Here is a 25,085-nt window from a genome sequence, read left to right as displayed (position 1 = left end):
CAGTCCTCCCTTTTTTTCTTCCGTTAGAGAACGGAGTTAACTCTGTTAACTCTGCCGGTCGCCGCGTCTGAATAAACATATCAGATGTCTGTTCAGCCCACCCAGAGACGGGACTATTAAAACTCTTATGGGAAAAGCCCCTCGGTGGCTCGTTGCTCCCTTTGGTGGGTTCGCTGTGTAATAGAAATCGAATTTTCCACTTGTCCCTTATGGTCATCGACCAAAAAATTATAACATAAGTATAGAAAGAGAAAGAAAAAGAGAGAGAGAGAAAGAGAGAGAGAGAAGAAAAAAGAGCTGGAAAAAAAAATAAGGGAAGAGGATCGTAAAATACATAGCTTTACGAGTTACCCTACTTTGGTGATCGTTATGAAGATGTTTCTTTTTCTATATTCTTTTTCTTTTCTTTTCTTTTCTTTTTTTTCTCTTTCTTTCTTTCGGATTTTAGGTGAGGAGGGACTGATAAATAGGAAAAGAAATTCATATTATTATTTTTTCGATTTAATGAGCGAACTTGTATTTTTTTTGATAGATACATCTCGAATCGCCGTGTGTCTACAGAGAAACGAGTGTAATATCCGATCCCTTTGTGAGGATATAATAATAATAATAATTATAATAATAATAATAATTAATAATTAATAATAATAATAATAATAATAATAATAATAATAATAATTAATAATAATAATAATAATAATAATAATAATGATGATAATAATAATAATAATAATAATAATAATAATAATAATAATAATAATAATAATAATAATGATAATAATAATAATAATAATGGTAATGGTGTAATAATTTTTAGCAACGAAATTCAATCGACTATGCAAGTATCTCTTTCTCTCTTTCTCTTTATATTGCACATACGCCGTCTTTGATATAATCAACGTGATAGATTGAAGTTAAATGGTGGTAAATAAATATTTCGTCGATCGAACATTTTGCTCCACGATTTCGTCAAACCATTTTTTTATACACTTATTTACACTAATTTACACGCTCGCACCTATGTTTTATCTATAATACTTATAATAAATATATATATATATATATATATATATTTATTTATTTATTTATTATTATGTATAGAATGTCCGACGATGAACACTCGCCGGCGCTTAGAAACTGTTCACACGCTAATAAATCTAAAAGGATGAGTCGTTTTTGTGTTTCTCTCTCTCTCTCTATCTCTCTCCATTATTTTTTTTTTTTTTTTTTTTTTCCAATAAAAATTCGGCACAAGACGTCCCATCGAAGGTAGAAATGTCAATAGAAGATGTTTCTTCTTAGAAATAAATGATTTTTGATTTGTAGATGTGTATTTCCATTTTACTTGTCATTGTTCAATTTGACTATTTGTCCCTGATCGAGATCGGACGTGATTGCGTTTTGTACCTGAATGTGGGTTGAGTGTAAAGGCGGACAAAGCAAGGGGTGATAGGGCAGACAATAGTAAGGGAAACCACCGAGGGCTTTGTTAGCCGGATGAATCTGCGGGCTCGACATTTGTCCGGGAAGTTGTCCGGAACCACGAAGAGGTAATCCTCTCAAATGTTCATCGGGATGTACCAAAACGCGTACGGCTACGCGTCTCGCGTTTCCGGAATTCACCATTGCCCCTAATTCTTGTTGCTGACGTCTTTTGGTTTTGTATCTGAAACGATCACGGGAAGGTTACTTCGATAATATTTCTTTTTTTTTTTTTTGTTAATCATTTGATAATAAAAATTAAAATGCATTGTTTTAAATGCTATATATATATATTTTTTTTATTTTCTTTTTTATTTTCATCGCTACAAGAATATTTGTAGCACGTTTTTTTTTTTTTCTTTTCTTTGTTTCCTTCTCATTTTTGTCAATCGAATTCATAAAAATTTCGTGAAAATTTTCAACGCAAGGAGAAATTTATCGCAATTTTTTTTCTTTTTTATTTTTTATTAAGATACCTGTTAATTAATACAAACGTTCATAAATATTACGCTTACGCAAATATTGAAAACAAAACAAATTCATTTTATTGCGTTACTAGGTATCTGTAGTGCTCGATTAATTATCAAAAAAAATTTTACGAACTATTGAAAAAAACGTATCGAATTTGTAAGAATCGTCGTCAAAAAAAAAGAAAAAATACAAATATTTTTCTCAATCTTACCGTCGGTTTTGAAACCATATCTTAACTTGGGTCTCGGTGAGTTTCAATCCTCGTGCTAGGTCAGCACGTTCAGGCCCGGACAAATACTTCTGAGCTGCGAATCTTCTTTCCAATTCATAGACCTGAGCATGAGAGAAGGCTGCCCTGCTACGTTTTTTTCTGCTTTGCAAGCTTTGTCCGTGATTTTGTGACTCGAATATGTCTTCTTCCATTTCATCTGTAAGGAGAAAAGAAAAAAAAAAAGAATGGAAATTGTTCTTTTTATTATATTCTCCTATTCTTTTTTTCTTTTTTTTTTTTTGGTCTCTCATATTTTCTTTTCAAATAATTCAAAACATTTTTTTTCTTTTTTAATTAAAAATATCTTTTCACCCGTCGTCATTTGGAAAAGAAAAAAATTTCAAGGATAAGAAATTTATCATTATCGTACTACCATTTTATTCGTTATTCGAAATCTTTTCATTTTACCTACTGTATATATCAGTAAAAGTTATTTTCAAATATTCCCAAAGGTCATTTGAAATAAATAAAATGATATATCCGTTGATACGTATGCGTAGGGCGTTGCATTTCGTAAACGATCATTAGTTCCCATGTATAATAGATAACCAATATTCATTCGATGCAATACATTTTAACGAATCGAATGGCGCCTATTTGCTAAGGAAAACTGTTTCCAGACGGAATGTTTACATCACGGTCGATAATCCGAAGCGACTGTGCTTTGCAGTTGGATGAGACTCGTTGGGAATGGATGGATGGGATCGGCGGGTATATACGTGAAAAGTAACCATACTCGATGAGCAGCCATAGAAACGGCGCGATTCGACTGAAGAAAAGGGAGAAAATAGAGAAATATCATGATGAAGGAACGTGAGAGAAAAAAAGAAGGACAGACAGAAAGTTAGAGAGAGAGAGAGAGAGAGAGAGAGAGAGAGAAAGAGGAACAGCAAGTGTACGCATTTCCTTAGCTTTTGATGTCTCGTTCAAACATTAACACGTGCCTTCGCTACTCCGACATGTTTACGCTTTAGCCCCAGCGTTAATTCTCCTCCCCCCTTCCCATTTCCCCCTTGTCTCTCTCATGTCTCTCTCCCTCTCTCTCTCTCTCTCTCTCTCTCATCTCTCTTTCTCTCTCGTCTCTCTCGATCTACGAGCTCCGTGGAAGTGCAATCGTATCGTTCGCATCGTTGCATCCTAGCTCGTTCTACTTGGCAATGAGCCTAAGCCACTCGATTTCCTCGGCTACGCCGCAAGAATGGCCAGCCCGTATTACGAAGAGTTCTCGAGTGCCAAATGTAAGGAGTGCTCTTGCAAAACGAGGAAGAAATTTTCGTTGAAAATTATACGATACCCATCCTCCTCGATCACCTTATTTCGCGATTGAATTTACTTTTTTTCCTTTTTTTTATTTATTTATTTTTTTTGTTTCTTCCCTCCATCAAATCAATCCGTTTTTATGTTATCGTATCTATCCAATGAGTCACACGAAGATGAGAAATGTTTTCTTTTTTTTCTTTTCTTAGAAATTGAAAATCGTCAATCGACGGTCGATTGATATTCGTTTTCTTCAACCTTTTTTTTTTGATACTTCATAAATTTTGCGTACAAAAAAAAATATAAAAAAAATATAAACTTGCAGTGTTAAATTAATGATTTCATTTTTCAAAAAAAAAAAAAAAAAAAAAAAAAAAAGAAGGAAGTATAAATTTCAATGTTAATTTAATGTGAATTCACTGAGAAAGTCTTTCTTTAGTGCTTTCAAAAGTTTTTCATTTATCAAAAAAAAAAAAAAAAGAAAAAGAAAAGAAAAAAAAAACAAAAAAGAAAAAGAAAGAAAAAGGAAAAGAGAAAAGTAAGTTTTAATGTTAATCTAATGGAATTCACTGGGAGAATTTTTTTCTTTTTTCTTTCTTTTTTTTTTAAGCATGGTTTTTTGAAACTTAAGATTTATCACTATAATTTCATCGTATTATAGACGCAATACGTTTAAATGGAGATCTATATTTGAACACTTTCGACGTCAAACCTGATGCCATCTCGTTTCCAGCTAATGCTTTCCTATCCTTGATGCTCTCGTCAAACATCGTACGTCGCTTTTATAACGATAGAGAGAAAAATGAGAGAGAGAGAGAGAGAGAGAGAGAGTGTTCAGGATGAGTAAGTGGTGTTAGTCCACTCCGATTACATCGATGACCCTTCGGATTCTTCCTCTCTCTCTCTCTCTCTCTCTCTCTCTCTCTCTCTCTCTCTCTCTCTCTCTCTTTTCTCTCTCTTTCTTTACTTTGTTCCCTTATTTTATCAAATCCAAGGAAAATCGAATTATCGTCCATGATTTATTGAAATATCATGCCTAATAACATCTGATACCAAACCTAAGAATTTCTATCAATCTTGTGGCTGAATTTGATTAAAATTTTGTTTCTTTTTTTTTTTTTTCTTTTTTAATCGTTATTATTGATTAAATTTCCTTTCGTCTTTTTTTTTCTTTGCTACGAAATATATAATTTTATAAATTATGCACATCTAAACGTCGTGATTTCCTTTGGAAATTATTCAAAAGGGGACATCAAATAGAAAAGGAAACGAGGAAGAACGGAAGCAGATGTAGGACGGAAATCTGTTTCGTCCAACGAAATGATTATATATATATCTATGTATTTTATAGTTATGCTCGAGATTGGCTGAGATATTATACGTTATACACGATATACATACATATATATATATATATATATATACGTACATAGAGAGGTATAAAGCGACCGCAGGGGGATGGTTCTCGTTAAAAGGACTTGTAATTTTCTGAGTACACGTTGAAACGGTGCCAACTCGTGCCGGTTTACTCCTCTGATGGGGTGAGAAAGCATTAGTTTAATTAAGGGTTTCAAGTCGTTTTTCAAGCTCTGCCGAAAATCACGCTTTATAAATCGCTAAACGTTAAGAACGATTTGCAATTCTTTTTTTATCTTTTTATTTATTTATTTTTGTTTTGAAATCGTCAAAGAGAAAGGGAGAAAGAGAAAAGGAAAGTGAAAGAAACGTAGCGGGGATTTGAGTTAAAACCAACGGAACGAATCGTTAGAGAGCGTGATTGATTTTCGCGCTACATTTCATTTCTACCCTCGGGGGTGTGGTGGTGAGGAAGGGATGGAAGGAGGAATTTTTTGTTTACTCTTAACGAAAGATAACGCCATTTCGACGATGTAATTTCATACGAACCGAAGTAAGGCGTCGTGTCGGGATGACGTTGATCGATAAAAAGAAAGAAAGAGAAACAATAATAAAAAAGAAAAAGGAAAAGAAAAACGAGAGAAATAAAAAATAACTCAGACGCGTTTGAACGATCGAACGATCCAAAGATTTTTCAAGATATAATATTGATTGAAATGAAATCGTATAAATGAACCAAGCGATCATATGATTTTGATACGCAATATGTAACATCCTTTATGTCTCTTTACTTCCTTCCTCTTTTTTTTTTTTGAACAACAAATTTCGTAACCTTGATCTAAAAGTGTATTCGAGGTAATCCATAGATCTTCGATTCTTTCGAGACAGAGCAACAGTGTGGGGGCCCCAGGAGATCGGACAAGTGCAGAAGAAGTTTAGTAGTAGCGGCCACTTGTGACGTCTGCCCGTTCGAGTGGCACTTATGCTACTAAAATTACATTCAATTACGTTATCTGTGCTCGGGTTAACTTTAAAACCGCTTGAAAAGCTCGCCTGTTACAAGGATACCGGGCTAAATGATCTCTTAAGTATACATATATCCTCGTGGCTGACACATGATCCTCTGGAAGGGTACCTACCTACCTACCTACCTACCTACCTATCCTACTCCACCTCATTCTATAATCTACGGGGACTCGCGAAGGATCATTCGACTTTTTTTTCTTTTTAGAAATAGTTATTCGCATGACTAATCTTTTTTTCTTCTTTTTTTTGTTTTTTTACTTCACAACAATCTACACCTTTCGTTTCATTTTCATTCGGACTTAAGATGATGAAGAAAAGAAAAAAAAATAATGTTCATTTAATGATTAGTTAGTACTTACCGAGGTACTTGTTTTTACTCATATCCAGTGCCTCGTCCTGTTGCCTCTGGGACGATTCCCTGGACTCTTTGCTTCCTTGATAAGCCGGAAGGTTACCTAATGTTTCGAGATGCTTGAAGGATGTCTGGCCTAAGTGCGGCAACCCACCAAAACTCGAGAGGTTCGCGTGCGCTAGATTTCTTCTTAGTATATCCAATTCTCGTGCCATGTTAGTGTCAGGCGATGGTAATCTTGGAAATCCAGTAACAAGCAAACGTTCACGTTCGATTTCACGTCCTCCGTTGATATCACGTTCAAACGTGATTCTCTTTACTGAATCGCAAACACCTGTGGTTTGGATCTCGTCGGTTTCGATAATCGAACGTTTCTCGTGTTCACCATGAGACGTTCTACGACTGAGGATATCAGCGATGCTGAACGGCGTCGGTTGAGAAGGTTTTGGCGAGGTCTCGCTTCTCTTCTCCTCCTCCATCATAAAACTTTATTTGTCTATCTTTATTTTATTCCCAAATCTTCAATAAACGTTCTATTTTGTCTCGTTAACGGTTAAACGTAATTAGTTGATTGACCCTTATTGATCTATTATTAACACTCGTATCAATACGAAAGACGATTTAACCGTAAAAAATGTTCAATATCCGTAAGTGACATCTTAGAGAGAGAGAGAGAGAGAGAGAGAGGAGGGGATTAATATCCTTACACCCTTTTTCGTTCGTATCAATGATTATTCTTGATCGATATATATATAAGCGCATCAATCACTGATATAACCAAAGAGTCTTTTTTTTAATCACTTTTTGTTTTTAATAAAAAAAAAAAAAAAGAAAATACACCCTTCGTAAGTACGCGACACACTGACGTAAATAGGTAAGACAGATAGGTATGTTTAGTTATTTCCTTTCATGGAATAGATGTTATTGTGGGGGTTAGAACCGACGGCCTACGACTCCTTTATTCTCTCTTCTTTTCCTCGGTACGTTATTAATCCTCAGTATGAGCACTCTCTCGCCGGCACTCTCTCGCAACTCCCTCACACTCGACCGACGAGCGTCTCTTCGATCAAGTGCTGTGCTTGTCGCGCGCGCCTCCTCGACTTATTTTTCGAATTGCCCCCGTAACCGCCTCCGCGAGGCCTTCTTCCTGCGCCCCTTTCGGCCTTCCCACCCTCTCGTACTCGCCAAGTGTCTTCCCCTTCTATCTCGACCGATGCGATTCTCCCCACTTCGAGCCACGATATGCTATCTCTTTCTTTTTCTCTCTCTCTCTCTTTCTCTCTCTCTCTCTCTCTCTCTCTCTCTCTCTCTCTCTCTCTGTAACGTTTCAGTAGTATCATTTTTTTTCTTTTCTCCTCGTAGTTACTCATAAATGTCTCTTTAAAAAAGAGACATTTAAGAATAAGAACTAAGATAAAAGAATAAGAACTAAGCAGTACATATAGTTTATCTTCTCTCTCTGTCTTGCTTAAACGTTACGATGCTATCACTCTATCTCATTTTTTCTTACGGTGTTAAATATCTAAAGTTCTTTTATGAATGAACGCCATCTCATTTGTATAAATCTCTTCTTCGTCTAATCACGTATATGTGACGTACCGAATTCTTTTTCTTTTTTACGTTGGTTATCATAAAATTTTTGTTGATCTTTAGATTTAGTTTACTAAATCTTTAATACTTTCTACCCTCTTCTTTCTTTCTCTCTCTCTCTCTCTCTCTCTCTCTCTCTTTCTCTCTCTGTCTGTCTCTGTTTCTAACACGTTTCATTAACATTATTTTCTTATTTCTCCTTTACACTATTATCCATTAATTAATATTAAAAATCAATTGACATATTTCTTACAGAGAGAGCACTTATTTCTTCTTTTTCTCTTATCAATACTCGTTCTCGTATTACTTACGTGCTCTCTCTCTCTCTCTCTCTCTCTCTCTCTCTCTATCTTATCTCTCTCTCTCTATCTCTTTTTCTCTTAATGAAAACTATTACTTTCTCATTTAATCCTTTTAATCGAGGGACTTTAAATTGTCTCCTTTGCAACTCCTTAACTAACGTCCTTTCGAAACTCTCCTCTCTCTCAAAGGAGGTGCTCTCACCTTCCTCCTACTATTTTCATCCTATCTCATTCTATCCTATACTGTATCAATCTATTTATCTCTCTCTCTCTCTCTCTCTCCATCTCTCTCTTTCTCTCTTTCTCTCTTATACTAGAAGCGTATCGCAGAGGTAGGTGGAGCTTTATCCTCCTTCCGCTTGGCTTTCCGCGCGATCGTTTCCGTCGGACGACGGGGATGCCTCGCCCTACAGCCAATCGACGGGTTTTCGCGCGGCAAGACTTTTCCATGCGGGACCAATGGTCGAGGACCGAGAATACTCTGAGCCATCGTCTCATTTTCGATCTCCTAGGAGTGGGAACCCACTACGAGTGTGCTCTTAAATTTTCCCTCTCTCTCTCTCTCTCTCTCTCTCTCTCTTTCTCTTTTTCTTTCTTGCTTTCTCTTTTTTTCTTTCTCTATCTCTCTATCTCTCACTATCTCTTTCTATCTCTTTCTATCTCTCTATATCTATCAAATCTATATATTTCTTCTCTTTTCATGTGTACTCTTTTTTCTCGTTTGTTAGAACGATCGACTCTTATTTTTTTTGTTTTTTTTTGTTTTTTTTTTTCAATAAAGAGGACGAATTCGTGAAAATAGGAAATTTCTTATATGAGATTAATTTTCAAGAGATTTTGTATGTAACTTGGTACTGTGGATGTCTGTTGAAGAAAAAAAAAAAAGGATCATTTTCAAATATTATTATTATCGTACTTTTATGATTTTTTAGATAGACAAAAAATTTAGTGTCATCCTGTATTTGTTTGTTTCTTTTTTCTTTTTCGTTCTTTTCTTTTCTTTCTTTTTTTTTTTAATTTTTCGACGTCTGTCATTAATTGTTCCATCATTTTTACACTTGAGTGAATATATATATATATATATATATATATATATATATATATATATACTTTCTACGAAACTGATATCTCAGATCACAATTGATCATCCCGTCGGATGTTTTTAAACATTATATTTCACAGAAGATGGTGACGGGTAGGAGTAACATGTTACATAGAAAATTTCCTTTTTAAGAATTTTCTTTTTCTCTTTTGCTTTTCTTTTTCTTCTTCTTATTTTTCTAGCGCAAGATCTTACTAACTTAAATAAATAATATACGAATTTTCATGTCATAGTAAAAGTGATGAAAAGGAAAATTTATGAATATGAAACGTAGAATGACATTTTCTCTCTCTCTCTCTTTCTATTTCTCTTTCTATCTCTTTATCGTCTTTATCTTCGTAGATATATGTATAGATGTAACTATAGATAGTAGTCCTAGTATCTACTCCTACTACGTACTACTTCGTCTCGTATCGAGACGAGAGAAACTGCGCGGTGCATATATAGGGTATGCTTTACATAACAATTGACGCTAAAGACTTGCAGTATTGTCCGCCACGTGCTACCGGTCCAGAGTTCCTATGTCGGTTTAATTAAGTGTGAACCACATAAGCGTAGACTACGCCTCACTTGATCCGATGATGACCTCGTTGGTTCTAGATATATCAATGGGTGGAGGTAGGCCAACCAAATAATTTCACTTTAGCGCAATAATTTTTAGTTAGCTTACTACGTACTTACTTACTTATTTACTTACCTTCGTTACTTTCCTCATTTACGAGTTTTTATTTTTTTTTCTAAATATATATATATATATATATATATATATATATATATGTATATATATTTTATTAACAAATTATAACAAAAAAAGAAAAAAAAAGAAAAGAAAGAAAGGAAGATATCTAATTAGATCATCTCTTCCAATCTAATTTTTTGCACACGATTCATTTGCATTATAGTAGATATAATTTTTTATAAATCTTTTAACGATACTTTAATTCATAATGACGACAACGATTTTATTTTTTCTTTGGTTTTTTTTTTGTTCTAAATAGATGGCTGAGAAAAAAGAAGAAAATCTTTTATAACGAAAGAAGAAGAAAGACAGATAGATAGATAGATAGATAGATAGAAAAATAGAGAGAGAGAGAGAGAGAGAGAGAGAGAGAGAGAGAGAGAAAGGCAACGATGGTAACCGAGCCGGAAAAACGGTGTGCTCGTCTTCGCTTCCCTTCATCGAGCTTCTTACCTACGAACGAGGACAATTCGATGGGTAATCTTAAGAAATCGACGAGAAAGCGCCCCGAAGCTTTCTTTTTCTTCTTTTTCTCTTTTTCTTTCCTGTTCTCTGTTTTTCTTTTTCTTTTTTTTTTTACTCTCCTTCTCCTCACTTCTCTCCGCGCCGTTAGATTCGATCTAATCAATAATAAATTATAGGGGGGGTTGGTCATGGCGGTGGTACATCTCTTTCCCCTTAGAGCCAACGTCTGACCCTCCGCGCTCAATTGGTCCCAATTCTTAAAGACCTTAATTGGCGCGGAAAATTATACCTTATTTCAGTTATCCCCGTCGTTCGAGAGAAAGCACAGACGAGTCTATCTTTCTCTCTTTCTCTTCACTCTTTACTCACTTACTCACTCACTCGTTCACTCTCTTCTTTCACTCACTCACCCCTCTTTTCCACCCCTTAACCGTGCTACTTCGAATTGTCGCCTCTCTCTCTCCTCTCTCTCTCTCTCTCTCTCTCTCTCTCTCTCTCTCTCTCCCTCTTTTCCTTCTTCGTTGACTCCTTCTAGTCCGAAACTCGTACCATCTCTTTCGAGATATTTCTTTCGTCGTTCGTGAGCAATCGCTCGAAATATATCGACGATTTGCGGCCAGTCGAAACGTTTGATTCCGGCCGGAAGGGCCGATCGAAGCCCGTACTACTTTTGATGCGGTCGTAGCTTATAAAATAAAAATGTCGACGCCTATTAGTGAACGTTTCGATGATTACGGAGTTTTCTTTTTTGTTATTTATTTTCATTTTTATTTTTATTTTTCTTTTTTCGGCTAAAACTTGTATTATGATAATAATAATAATTAAAAAAAAAAAAAAAAAAAAAAAAAAAAAAAAAGAAGAAAAATAAGAGACTGATAATTTTGTTTTTTGTTTTCTCGTTCTAGAGAAAAAAAAAAAGTAAAACAAAAGAGAAAGAACGACGATTATTCTTTCTTTTTCTTTCTTTCTTTCGAAAGGAAAGATAAATAAATTTTGGATCATCTATAGTAGTAACAATAAGTTTAAGGAGAGACTCATTCGTAAGATCTTCTCGTTTCTACGAAATCCGATCGGAACGCAAGGAACGTGGTTGCTTTTCGAAAGTTCATGCATTTATTTAAAGCCTGGTCGCCCAGGCTTCCGCGAAATTTCCCGAGGAGAAAGGCATCTCGTAGGAGACGATTCAAGTGCAAAGAGAGAGAGAGAGACAGAACAAGAGAGAGAGAGAGAGAGAGAGAGAGAAAGAGAGAGAGAGAGAGAGAGAGAGAAACAGATAGATGTATAGAGATAGAGATAGATAGAGGGAGAGAGAGAGAGAGAGGGAGGGGAGTAAGAGAGAGAATGAGTACAGAACAGAAGCGTTTAACTTAGTTTAACCGCGTCGAGTAGGAGCAGGAAATTTCGCTCTCGCGTCGAGACGTCGTCGTTCTGACGAAGCGAAAGCGATCGACGTATCCGTGTAAAAGGCGATCACGAGAGATGAGCTCTTTCTCTCTCTCTCTCTCTCTCTCTCTCTCTCTCTCTCTCTCTCTCTCTCTCTCTGTCTCTCTTCATGGGCGAGCGAGTTTGCGAGCGCGGGTGCGCGCGCGCACGGCCGTCCTAAGAATATAAAAACAAGAAGACCGGATGACTGCTAACTGTTTGTTAGTCTTGGCTTTTAAAGTCCGCGCGTCTGTCAGTTCAGAGATGTAATATTAGTGCTTAGCTCGTGTACATTCGTATGTATGAGTTTACTATAGGTACATTCGCCTATGTATGCGTATACGTAAGCGCCAGCTTCTTCGTCCCTGTTCTTTGCCTCCTTTCCTTCCTCTTTTTTCCCTCTCTCTCTCTCTCTCTCTCTCTCTTTCTCTCTCTCTTTCTCTCTCGTTTTGTGTTTTCCTGCCTTCCTTCTTTCCTCTTTGCGTAGTCATCTCTTTCGAAAAGCGAACAGACGCAAACGACGTCCGGACTTCGCTGAAATGATGACCAATTAGTGGACGAATCTGTTTGTGATACTAGTGTCTATTCCATCGATGAGGAAAAAAATATGTATATATATATATATATATATATGTGTATTTTTTAAAGAATTTTTTTTTATTTTGATTTATATACGCTTGCAGATGCGTGCAATATATCTATAAAAAAAAATCTATATAAATTACGTAGAATAATACAGATATATATATATATATATTAATAACTAAACAAAGTGGATAATGCGATCACTTGAAAATCTCGTTCAATTTGTATACCGCTATATTTTTATGGAGTCTAATAGTATCTTGAGTTTCTTCTGCTTATCCTCGTTCTCATTTCGATGTCTAACGAGATGTTATAAATCATTGTTGCTTTAACATTATCCGGAGGAATACCGAAGCAGTTGTTTTTTTTGGCCACGAATCCATCGACCCACACCACAAAAATTTAACGAAGCAATTTGTTCCCTTTTTGTGTTTAGACGATTCGTATATTGAGAAGTTTATTGCAAACTTTTCGGAGTTAGTAGAAGCGCTGACTACTTACGAAAACGATCCGATCGATTCACGTTATTTTTATTTGATTTATCCATTTTTTTTCTGTTTTTATTTTTTTTTTTTTTTTCTTTATTTCTTTTTTCTTTATAATATTTCTCGAAGAACTCGTGGTTTTGTTGTTTTATTTTACAGAGTGCACCACGAAATAGTCTCTTGAAAGATATAAAGAGAGCAATATCACCGAGAGTCGGTAAAAAAGTAATCTACCTGGAAAGATGATATTGCTGTCATCGATAAAGAAGTTTTCTCCCTTTATCATGGTAAGAAATAAAAATCTACATAACCGACCATTGATATTTTTTTTGTAATAAAAATATTTGAACAAATATTTAAATAAACTTTAATAATTCTATAAAATTGATTGTTAAATTTTTATAAGTGTCAAGATCATCAAAGTATTTAGTTTTTTATTGAACAATAGTCGTCATAGTAGCCACGTCAAACTTATGGTATGCAATACGTACATGTATTAAGTCATAGCTTAAATTAGAAAAGGAACATAAACTGATCGCACAACGAACTAAAGAATATTTCCGAACGTTTCTATAGTTAAAATACAATCTATCAAAACTTTATTTTATTATATTTTATCGAATATAAAAGTTTTCAAATAAGATAAACGTCGGCTTGTATTTTCTTTTTTTTTTTTCTTAATAGAGAAAAAAGAGAGAAGAGGATTAATACGAAGTAGTGATTAATGATACTCATGGAAAGAAAGGACAAAAAACAAAAAAAAGATGGGTCAATTAGGCAATATACGTCATGTGCTGCCGTTAAACGTTTTATGCATAGAAGAAGGGAATCTATTTGAACGCTATCGCGTGCCTACCCTTTTGGGGAGTACTCACAGCTCTGCCCCCACTCCCTCTTCATTCCTTACTCTACCTACACCACAGTTTGCTTACAGGCAAATAGGATCGTATTTCGACGTTAAACATCCTGTGATTGATCATATTAATATACGACCGTATAATGGACGGTCATCGATTTACAAAGAAGAAATAATCTGGAATGTGTTTAACGTATGCGTATCTCCGTATGTGGTTCAAAGATGAAGATGTATTATTAGATAAGAAAATTCAATAAAAAAATAATTTTATTTAATTAATATTATGAAGAAAAGTAAAAAAAAAAAAACCATTATATTACTTCTTGAGAATAAGATCGTAGAAATATGTAGATGAAAGAAGAAAAAAAACAAACAAAATATTTTTTCATGAAAATTTGCTTATTTTATTATTTTATTTACACAGATCGTTCTTTACATCGAAGGTGTATGATCAAACTTAATACTTTTTTTTTTCAAATCAAAAGATAAAAATGCAACACAATCATCGCTTTCTCTTTGTCTTTCATTTAGTTACATGCATACATACATACATACATACATACATACATACATACATATATACGTACATCCATACATACATAGTTACGTAGTCCATATAATAAGTCATGATCATGATCACGTGGGAAGGTTCGCGCTCGATCTTTATAAAATTAAGACTGACATTTTTATCAGCATGTTCCCATGGCCCTTTATAGCGTCGGTAGCACCACGAAACACGATTACAAGGAGAGCACCAAGTTCTTACACGAGCACACGTTATGCACACCGACGTAAAGTCGTCTACGTACGGGGCACTTGACTGCCAGATGACCCGTCGTGCTCATGCGATAACCTAAAAGGCACCCATGGCTTAGCTCAAGCTGTCAGAACTCACCTATTTATAAATGCCGTTTTGCCATATTATTTCTATTAAATTCTCTATCGCCAATTCTTTCTATCTTCTCATTCTTTATATCTTTATATCCACATTGTTAATTCTTTGTCCCTTTTTTCCGTCTTAGATTTATTTATACGTACACACATACATACATACAATATATATACATACATACATACATACATACATACATACATACATACATACATACATACATACATACATACATACATACATACATACATACATACATACATACATACATACAAACATACTTACATACATACATACATACATACATACATACATACATACATACATACGTACATACGTACATACGTACATACGTACATATATACATCCACAAATATCTATATATACCTATGCATGCGTTTTTTTGCGTATTGAGAAGAAAAAAAGGAAAACAAAATTTAATAGTTCGCGATGAAAAAAGAAAATCACTTCTCGGATGATGGAAGGTGTGTATAGCCGAGAGTGACGCTAATCGAGTTCAAGTGGGACGTATGTATGTATGTTAAACATTGGCTTCGTAAATCCTGAAGGACGATAAAAAGAAGTATAGAATCTTGAATTTATTTTATGATACGAAGGAAGTCTATACCGTGACGTTTAAAATTTTTCGATCAAGAATCATTGAATATTTTTTCTTTCTTTTTTTTTCTTTTTACTTCCTACAAGATTCGAAATACGAGATCAATTAATGATTTCATAAATATATATATGTATATATATATATATATATATACATATACATTAGATATATATCTAACGATCGCGACGGTCAGGTGTTTCGGGCCACTTCGAACGGTCTGAATGATCTAAAAAAAGAATTTTACGATGGGACGCGAGTTACGCGGAATATTGAACTAAATGTTTCCGCAAAAACCACTTGAAGCGGTTTCCGTTGCGGCCACTCAAGGCACTATCCTTGGATTTCTCCGAGAGTGAGTGAGAATGAAAGAGAAAGAGATAAAAAGATGGAGGGAGTTAGAGAAAGAGAGAGAGAGAGAGAGAGACAGAGAGAGAGAGAGAGAGAGAGAGAGGAAGAAGAAAAAAAGCTTACCTAACTAAAGCTATAAGACAAAAAAAAGAAAGAAAAAAAGAAGTAATAGAACAGCTGCCAATAACTACTAAATAACTAAATTCTTGAATTAACTTTTTTTTTCTTTTTTTTTTTTCTTTTCTATAGTGATAACTACTATTATAATACGTGCTGACGTTTAGAAAATAATCTAATTGTAAAACTTAATTATTATTTATACCTCTTTAGTTGATCGTGGAGAGTGTCCTTAAAAACGAAAACAAAAGAAAAAAAAAACAAAAAAAGAAATGAAAAAGAAAAATTAATGGTTTTGTTAAAAATTTCGGAGATTCGTCGTTCCATCAATATCGTCTTCGTTTTTGTCTTCTCTATTAATATTACAATCTAATAATTAATCCGAAAATCGGATTTCATTGGTCGATGTGTTTTCGTCAATAAAAAAATGTAAACACTTATTTAAGTTCGTATGTCGTAGGTAAAATCACCGGTGTTAATCTTCGATTTACCACAACCGTTGAAGATTTTGATCAATTCCTGACGATATTTGTGCGTCGATCGTGTTCACATATTGCATCGGATAATTCAACGGACTGATATAATTCGTGAAACCATACTCGGTACTGGAGACATCCATTATACCAGCTCGACACTCGGCTACCATTTTGTTATCCGCCGGTACACATTTCAAATCGGGAAAGGTTACGTCGTTAACAGGATTTGTTGTACCTTTGTATTCGGTCTTGATCGTTCTGACACACTCGTGAACACCAGGACGAATATCCGTAACGTAATTGGACCTGTATTCATTGTTTGGCAACATTTGTTGTCTTTGTTGTACGTCAATATTAAGTACAGACCTATTGCTATGATCAGAATTGACTTCATTTCTATACTCCGGACTGATATTCGAATCCATTCTCATCTCGCTCGAACTTGTTCTGAACTCTGGGCTCAATCTAACGATCGATTCAGAACTTCTAAAGTCTCCTTGAATGTTCATCGACATATCCGGTCGGACGTTCGACCAATATGGTACGTTGTAAGTTTCGTGAACGTTCGGTTTACCATCTTTTATCAAAACGGGTACAGAAATTTTCTTCAACGATTGATTCTTCATACCCTGTGCCTGAAGTTTCTCAGCGTCCTCGAGTCTCGCACGTTTGTTCTTGTAACGACGATTCTGGAACCAGATTTTCACCTGAGTACTTGTTAACTTCAAACTCTGCGCCAACATTTCACGTTCCGGTGCACTTAGGTATCGTTGTTGCTTGAAACGTTGTTCCAATTCATAAACTTGTGTCTAATAAAATAAACATCGAATTTCTTTTTTAATGAATTTTTTTTCTTGAATGGTATCAAACGGAGGATTTTCTTTCTTTTAAAAATTGTGTTCTATTATTTACCCACCTGTGAAAATAATACTCTTGGTTTTCTTTTCGTTCTTTTACCGGACTGACTCTTTCGCAATTCCGTTTTGCTTGACGTCACGATGTTCCCTGAAGAAAAATGGAATTATTAAATTATTTCTATAAGTTTAATTAATTATCCATGAACTCGTAATAGATTAAATTAGTACGAATTTTATTCACTCATTAGAATTAATAGAAGTCAAAACATTCAAGGCTTGAAAGTTTCATTTCGATGATAGTAAAACTTTTTCAAGATAGAATATTATTTCTTATTTACATAAACATACGTCAATCTATTTTAATCGTTAAAATTAATTAATTTAAATTATCGTACTTTCAAACACTATTTTTTTGTCAGACAAACATATATATATATATATATATATATAACTCGATAAGAAATAAATAAAACGCGACTAACCATCTTCGGTGACAGGAGTTTCTTGATAAGGCGGGACGACTTGACTCAGCTGATGTACATGATTTAATTCGGAATAATGAGAATAACTAGGCACCCCTTGTTCCTTGAATTTCTCCGTGTCCCAATTATTGTCAGGCACCACGTTGTACGCGTAATAATCCTGCGGTATATGAGGTTGCTGTGGTTGTTGTTGCTGTTGCTGTTGCTGTTGCTGTTGTTGTTGCTGTTGCTGTTGTTGTTGATGTTGTTGTTGTTGCTGTTGATGATGAGGTTGATGTTGATGATGAGGATAACACTCCATTACTGCAAACTGTTGATCCTCGTTAAGAATATCACGCACGCTGAACGGAGTAGCCGATATCGAAGAGGACAACATTCTAAAGCATTATCCGTTCGTTTCGATTCCTAGCTTCGAAGATCCTAGAAACGCAGAACGTAGAAAATTTTTGATCGATCAATATTACTTATCTTTCCTCTTCTTTGAATAAAAAATAATTTCGAATCACTCGTTTCTCAAAGTGAACTTATTTGACACTTTCAAGACAACACGTCGAACGTTCATTTAAATCTTAAAAACTCGACATTAAGGAATATCGTAAGAATCCTCTTCTTTTAAATTTGATAATCGAGATAATGATAACGAATAAAATACGTCAAACTTGTAAAATTTTTAAGGGATGGTCACGGTCATGGAACGGTCAGGTCGGAGGGCGAACGTGTAATGTGACTTGGTTTCACGATGAGAGTCAAGTGTTGGGGTCTCTCGTCGGACAGGGACAGCGAAACGATAGAGGCTTGCGTGAGTGTGTGCGCGCGCTCCCTCGTTCCTTTTTCAACGTCTATGTATGCGTAAGCGCGTGTCCTTCCTCTCCTCGGCGTGTTCTCTGCTCGCAAAGACGAGATTTTTACCAGCACACCCACGTATTGGCGCTACCGCTCCATGAGGGTGGTCGTTTTATCTCAGCATATATATATATATATATATATATATATATATATATGCTGAGATGTATGTATGTATGTATGTATATATGTATGTATGTATGTATATATCTATGAATATATGTATTTTCTTTCTCTTTCTAATTCACTCAATTTTATCTCACATTTAACTATAGTTATTTCTTATATCATTTATTATAATAAATATTTTTTTTAAACGATCGTCATTAGTGATTTTTTTATTACTTTTCTTGAATAAAAATTCTTGATCGTTAATTATTTACACATGATTTTTCTCTGCCGGATCAGATATTTAATTATTTAGATATTAAGAGCTTATTTTTTTCTTTATGGTTATCTAATTTTATAGACTTTCATATTTGACGATTAACATTTATGAAAGTTTTTAAACATTATTGATTTTATGTGAAAAAATAATTTTGTTACTTCTTTGATCATTCGATAGTCGACATTTAATATTGATCCTCTGATTACTTTTTTCAATTATTATTATTATTATTATTATTATTATTATTATTATTATTATTATTATTATTATTATTATTATTGTTGTTATTATTGTTATTATAATTATTATTATTACTATTTTATAAATTGTCTCAAAAAATTGTAGTATTTTACTTCGACGATTGATATTTAACAGTTTGTTTTCTATTTATTTTTATCAATTTCACTTAAAATTAAAAAATATTTCGATTAATATCTGGGTAAATAGTAAATGTTAAAAAATAAAGAAAGAATGTTTTTTTTTCTTTTTTTTTCGAGCCACGTCTGGGATCCAATGAAGATAACGAAGGAAGATCAAAAAGAAAAAAAAGAATGCGAATAATGACGAGCATGTCCGTTTGCAACGCATTATAATTAGGATAGGGAATAAGTACGTAAGTAAGTGAATAAGTAGTAAACACGATGCGAAATAAACTTTTTGCTTGGTAGACAGCCATAACGCGAGAGTGAGTTAGGGCGGAGGAGCAAACCCAAGACCCGCCTATGTTGGCTGACTTGACCAATCGAGAGATCGAGGGATCCGAGCGTCCTTCGTAGATACTCTTACGATTAAATGCCATCGATGGACAAGCGTAGATTCATTTACGTAAATAAGTATATATATATATATATATATATATATATATATATATATCATTCGCCATTCTCGACGAGACGATTTAAATATATTTATAGATATTATTAGTATCTAGACAACATCGATCAATAATATTTGAAAATAGAAATTAATTCGATTATTTTTATATATTATGATTAATGAATCGACAAACATCGTTTATCAAATCGATAACATAAATCGTTTATCGTCTTATTAATTAATTAAATGTGGAAAGTAAAGCAACGTTGAAGTATTGATTGGATAGAAGTAAATAGAACTTTTTTGAATTATTATTTTACTTAATTTATTCCTTTCTTTTTTCTTCTTTGTTTCTTTGTGTTTTTTTTTTTTGTTGTTGTTAAGCGATTATATCAAGTCAATTAATCGACCATAGTAGAAATATTATACGATGCTGGAATAATAAAGGACTGGAATATCTTAGTTGATTATTTTCTCGATTTAATTTCTTTTCATTGAGATACTTATCAAATTAATTATAATTGATTATTAATTAGTAATAATGAATGATATTTGAATTATTCAACGGGATAACAGTTTGAATTTTTCGTTGAATTATTTTAATTAATTAATCTCTTTTACTTAAAAAAATAAAAAAAAAGAAAGAAAAATAAAAAAAGAAACAAAATATTTTTTTAATCTTATCCGAAGTTTATGCTTAATAACGACATGATTATTAAGTCATTTAAGGCAGAGTTTCGGATTACATCTTGTAAGCGAGAGATAGTTTACAAAGAATTTAACTAGAAACGAAAGAAAGAGAGAGAGAGAATCGTGACGTGTCAGACGCGTGACGTTCACCCGTCAAGATTTAAAAAGGTTTCATTTTCGGTGACGAGTCATTCCCGTGAAATGAGAGGGTGAAGGAAAAACAAAACAATGCATTTTTCCCGCCCCAATGGTCGAAAGCAAAAAGAGAAATATAGTACCCCCCTTTTTCGAGTCTGCGATTTCGACGACGAGTCGAAAGTAACATAATCCAGACCTCTCTTTCTAGAGGCGCCCAGAACCCTTGAAGCTCGACCCTGGAATTCGAAAAATCGAACCCTCGAAACTTAATCCTACCGGCTAATTTAAAAAGAGAAAAAATTAAAAAGAAAAAAAAGACAAAGAAAAAAGAAAAAGAAAATTTTCTTCCTCTTTTCCTATTTTTTTTTTTTTCATCACACTCTTTTCATATCAACATATGATTACAATAATAATAAAGATTATTATTTATTATAGTATTATAACATAATGTTAAAGTGTATGTATATATTATTATGTAATATAATGTAACATAGAATTAGACAGGGAAAGAAGAGAGAAATGTATCTTCTTATCATTGCAATATTGTATTTCTCTCTCTCTTTCTATATATATATATATTATGATTATTATAATAATTATTATAGATTCTTTTTTCTTTTTAATATTATGAGTCAATTGATGTCAATTTATTAAAACAAAAATTTTTTTTCAGGTATAATGAGTTAACAAATTATGGATTTACGACCCATGATGTATTATTGTATTTTCAAAAGAATCTTTTTAAAGGATATCCTTTAATTTTAATATTAAAATAATAATTACGTATATATATATATATATATATATATATATATATATATATATATATATATATACTCAATATATTTGTATTGGGATGGTTAATGTGTTGGACGTACGATTACGAATAGGAAGAAACATTTGTGTTGGTGAATGTGTGGCCCTGTCGTATATAGTAGGCGCCAAGAGATAGCGAGGCGCCTTCTTAACTGTGGGAAAGCGACGCCGGCCGCGGCGTCTCGAGGACCTGCTGGTACGCGTGCGAACCTATTGTCCAAGACAAAATTTTGTTTTTCTTTCTTCCCCTTCTTTTTTATTTCTTTTTTTTTTTTTGTTTTTTTTTGTTTCTTTGTTTTTCTTTTTTTTTTTTTAAATTCGAATTTTATTTTTCACACAAATCACATCACAGATTACAATTTTATAAAATAATTATTAATTTGCTAAAATGTTACATTACATGTCGTCAAAATAATTCATTTGATTAAGTATAGGTAAAATTATTTTTGCGTATGTGAGTGTGTTTGTGTATATTTGAAGGAATAATAAAAATTATTTTAACATACGTTTAATACGTAGATAGATATACCTTATTAGAGATTTTTTTAGTTTCTTAAGATTTTAATTTTATCAATTAATTTGAAAGAAGAGGATACGAAAAATTAAAAAATACAAATTTAAAAATATGTACTTTAATCATCGAATTCCTAGAAATTGTATTTAATTAATTTCTATTTATACATAATTATAATTTATAGATTATAATTATATATTAAAATTTATTATGGTTTATTAATAAATTTTTATAATTTATTGTTAATCATAATTTATATATTAGCCAGACTGGAAATTAATGTCGCTTTCTTAAATTAAATTCAAACGAATAAATTTTTAACAAGTTTTTATTTTTAATCACAATCAAATATCGACATGCGCAGAAACGACATTACTTTCCAGTCCACATAAATTTATACGTATACAAGTATATATATATATATATATATATATATATCAGATTTAAAGAATTAAAAGAACTTTTATATTTGAACACTAACATTAGAAAATTTCATTATCAAATTATTATTTCCGATGTATCGAAATGTAGAACAATTAAGTACTTACTCATTTATCTGTTAAATGAATTATACAAAAGAATAATTTTTTATTCTTACCAAGTGAGATTTAAATCGATTACCATTAAATAGGTGGACAGAAGCAAAAGAAATCCTGAAAGTCAACGGGAACGATGGTGTCCAGTTGCAAGCGTCTCGAACGTCTCTCTATGTTAGTAAGTACATGGTCGTATAGATACAAAAGGGCTCTTTGTCAAGAGAAAGAAAGATCGGACCGTCCGTCGCGTCCGTTCGCGTTTAAATACATAAGCTGCTTCATGCGACTATATGGCACCGATGCTTCTCTCTCTTTATCTTTTTCTCTCTCTTTCTCTCTCTTTTTCTATCCGTCGGAAGTTTATAGAAAATCCCCTATACAGAGTCCGATCTTCTCTTCTATCTTCCCTCTCCTTTTTCATCGTCATCATCTTCTTCTTTTTCTTTCTTTCCTTTTTCTTCTTTTTCTTCTTTTTCTTCTTCTTGTTAGTCGTGGCACACTCGTGGGAGGTCAAATGCCGCCCATGGTGCCCTTCTTACTACTTTTGCTTTCCTTCCCAGGATCTGCTTTTTCTCTCCTTAAATTATCGTTTTAAAATATCATGAGGATGTTATGAACAATAAGACGATGTCTGTGATTTCATCTTCTCTCTCTCTTTCTCTTTCTCTCTTTCTCTCTTTCTCTTTTTCTCTCTCTTTTCCTCTTTCTCTCTCTACTCTATCTCCAGTGATTTCTTTCTTTATTTTTTCATTTCTTGTTTTTTTTTTGTTTCGGATCGATAATAACGGGATATATCAATAAAAAAATCAAAATGAGACGCAAGTATTTATTTACTTACTTGCTCACTTATGTACGATAAATATATATATATATATTTTTTTTCTCTTTTTCTTCTTTTCTGTCTTTCAGAATTACATGTAAAATGTAGATGATAGAAATCAATGATATAAAGGAAGTGCAATCGATTTTAATTTTTCACAATTTGCGTTCTAATTTTGCGACGAATGTTAAACCTTTGCTTTTTTTATTTTTTTTATGGATTTTTTGTTTTAATTTCTTCGTAATCTTCGTACAATCACGAATTATTTTTTTTAAATTGATATTTAACATATTCAATGCGATTAGAAAAAACATACAATTGATAAATTTGGATTCTTTTTTTTTGGTTCATATATAATCGTAACTTATAATATTAAATACGATATACAAGTACGAGTGATTACACTTTTTACTTTTGCAATAATTATTTGTTTCAAATCGAACGATTATCTCAATATAATATTATTTTGATCGATCTAGATGTGATTAAAAAATGATGAAACGAATGAACTTACTTTTTTCTTTCTTTTTTTTGTTTTTTATACAGGATGTTCGGATGTCACAATAGGAGAAAGAAAAGAGAAAAAAATCGTTTCCTTTTAGTCGTTGTAAACAAAAACACAAGAAAATACGTATCCGTTGAAAGTCCAGTCGACGAGTGCAAAGGTCGGTCCTGCAAAGGCCCTGCTGCATTGTGCTTGAAAAGGTCAAAGCTACGAAAGTACTACTATGTTCCCGCACTTACGTAGTACTACTACGAAGAGACTTTCGTCGTTTCGTCTCACGAGTGGTCCAGACAATTGCGTGCTTCTGGTTGTCTAGACTGCCAAGCATATCCCTCCTTTTATTTTTCTGCGGTAACCGACGGAAAACGCACTCATCGTTTACACGACGTATTTAACTTTGTATTGGTGTTGGACATATTTATTTGTCTTTGCATTTATCTTCTTTTTTTTTTTTTCTTTTCTTTTCTTATTCTTTATGATTCGCATGGTAACCAATCTAATCTTGAAGTTTTGCAAAATTATTCTTAATAAAATCATTATACATATTTATTATATATATATATTTTTATTACAAGATCAAATTGTTTCATCCATTTTTCCATCTTAATCGTAATTAATTTTTCAATAATATAATACCTTATATGTATATGTATATATATGTATTTTTTTTTTAATCTTATTATACTTTGTCTATCAAAAAATTAATTTATCTATCATGTCCGAAATTTAATTTATAACATAATATAATATAGTTACTTATTGTATTATATATATATATATATATATATATATATATATATATATAATATATAAATATAATATATATTAATTTATGTATATAATATATATAATATATATTAATTTATGGATATGTATAATATATATAATTTAGGAATATATTTTTTTATAAGTTACATTATAAATTTCACATTATATAATTGATTATTGAATAATTTAACATATTTTACGTTGCAGAATGATTTTCGTAAATCTTTCTGTATGTATGCACGTCACATCGAATCTTTAACAATCGATAAGACAGATATAAACTCATGTGAATACATGAAAGCGATCTATATTTATATGATGATTAGTTTATATGATCTACGATATAAACTAATAAATTTAACACCACCGTACCAGCTTATGTTTTCAGATTTCTTTACTGTGGGAAAAAAGTGGAAAGCGTGTCCATGGTCGGCACTTGAAGATAAAACTCGAGCTGTGGATTACCTTCCTATGACTTCAGTGTCAACAAACTCGGCCTGATTTTAACGCCCAGTTTCTTTCTCGGACCCTTGAGTCTTCTAACGATCCGCATAATCATTAGGATATAAGTCGTTTGTGACATGACAGGACGCGTTAATTTGGTCTTAATATTAACTGGACGATATTTGAGATGTTTGAAAGAATCGTATTTGGTAAACACCAATATATCGCTCTCGTTTTGAAGCTCTTTCTTTCTTT

At 33.0% G+C, this 25,085-nt stretch overlaps 2 protein-coding genes and 1 long non-coding RNA gene across 4 annotated transcripts in view; 1 reads left to right on the top strand and 2 right to left on the bottom strand.

The window, feature by feature from the left end:
• Positions 1-14,002, top strand: part of LOC124949058 — a 19,469-nt gene extending 5,467 nt beyond the window's left edge. Inside the window, exons 2-3 of the long non-coding RNA XR_007100953.1 lie at positions 13,065-13,192; positions 13,590-14,002. This is a non-coding gene — a long non-coding RNA (uncharacterized LOC124949058). The remainder of the gene's footprint in view (positions 1-13,064; positions 13,193-13,589) is intronic.
• Positions 728-7,404, bottom strand: LOC124949057 (homeobox protein Nkx-2.5-like). Its single transcript, XM_047493576.1, has 3 exons — positions 6,223-7,404; positions 2,165-2,381; positions 728-1,666 (listed from the first exon to the last, which is right to left on the bottom strand). The coding sequence occupies exons 1-3, from the start codon at positions 6,695-6,697 to the stop codon at positions 1,342-1,344; spliced, it is 1,017 nt and encodes a 338-aa protein (XP_047349532.1). The 5' UTR covers positions 6,698-7,404; the 3' UTR covers positions 728-1,341.
• Positions 14,003-16,061: 2,059 nt separating the features above from the next.
• LOC124949046 (homeobox protein Nkx-2.3-like) lies at positions 16,062-23,911 on the bottom strand. 2 transcript variants are annotated; one of them, XM_047493550.1, is made up of 6 exons: positions 23,628-23,911; positions 22,379-22,870; positions 21,306-21,453; positions 17,553-17,972; positions 17,130-17,218; positions 16,062-17,022 (listed from the first exon to the last, which is right to left on the bottom strand). In XM_047493550.1, the coding sequence occupies exons 4-6, from the start codon at positions 17,926-17,928 to the stop codon at positions 16,225-16,227; spliced, it is 1,263 nt and encodes a 420-aa protein (XP_047349506.1). In that variant the 5' UTR covers positions 17,929-17,972; positions 21,306-21,453; positions 22,379-22,870; positions 23,628-23,911; the 3' UTR covers positions 16,062-16,224. The 2 variants fall into 2 exon arrangements, with proteins under 2 accessions (XP_047349506.1, XP_047349505.1); XM_047493549.1 differs by lacking the exon at positions 23,628-23,911 and having other exon boundaries at positions 22,379-23,036.
• Between the last annotated feature and the right edge of the window lie 1,174 nt (positions 23,912-25,085).

Source organism: Vespa velutina, chromosome 5 (assembly GCF_912470025.1).
Source record: "Vespa velutina chromosome 5, iVesVel2.1, whole genome shotgun sequence".
NCBI classification, from domain to species: Eukaryota; Metazoa; Arthropoda; class Insecta; order Hymenoptera; family Vespidae; genus Vespa; species Vespa velutina.
Note: the sequence above shows the minus strand (reverse complement) of the source record. Positions and strands in the feature narration are given on the sequence as shown.

Excerpts from the sequence above, each read along its gene's own strand:
- LOC124949057 (XM_047493576.1), bottom strand. The coding sequence starts at position 6,697 with ATGATGGAGGAGGAGAAGAGAAGCGAGACCTCGCCAAAACCTTCTCAA. Across the intron at positions 2,382-6,222 it reads GAGTAAAAACAAGTACCTCG|ATGAAATGGAAGAAGACATA; the intron begins GTAAGTACTAAC and ends TTCTCCTTACAG. Across the intron at positions 1,667-2,164 it reads ATATGGTTTCAAAACCGACG|ATACAAAACCAAAAGACGTC; the intron begins GTAAGATTGAGA and ends TGATCGTTTCAG.
- LOC124949046 (XM_047493550.1), bottom strand. The coding sequence starts at position 17,928 with ATGTTGTCCTCTTCGATATCGGCTACTCCGTTCAGCGTGCGTGATATT. Across the intron at positions 17,219-17,552 it reads AACTCCTGTCACCGAAGATG|GGAACATCGTGACGTCAAGC; the intron begins GTTAGTCGCGTT and ends ATTTTTCTTCAG. Across the intron at positions 17,023-17,129 it reads CAAGAGTATTATTTTCACAG|ACACAAGTTTATGAATTGGA; the intron begins GTGGGTAAATAA and ends TTATTTTATTAG.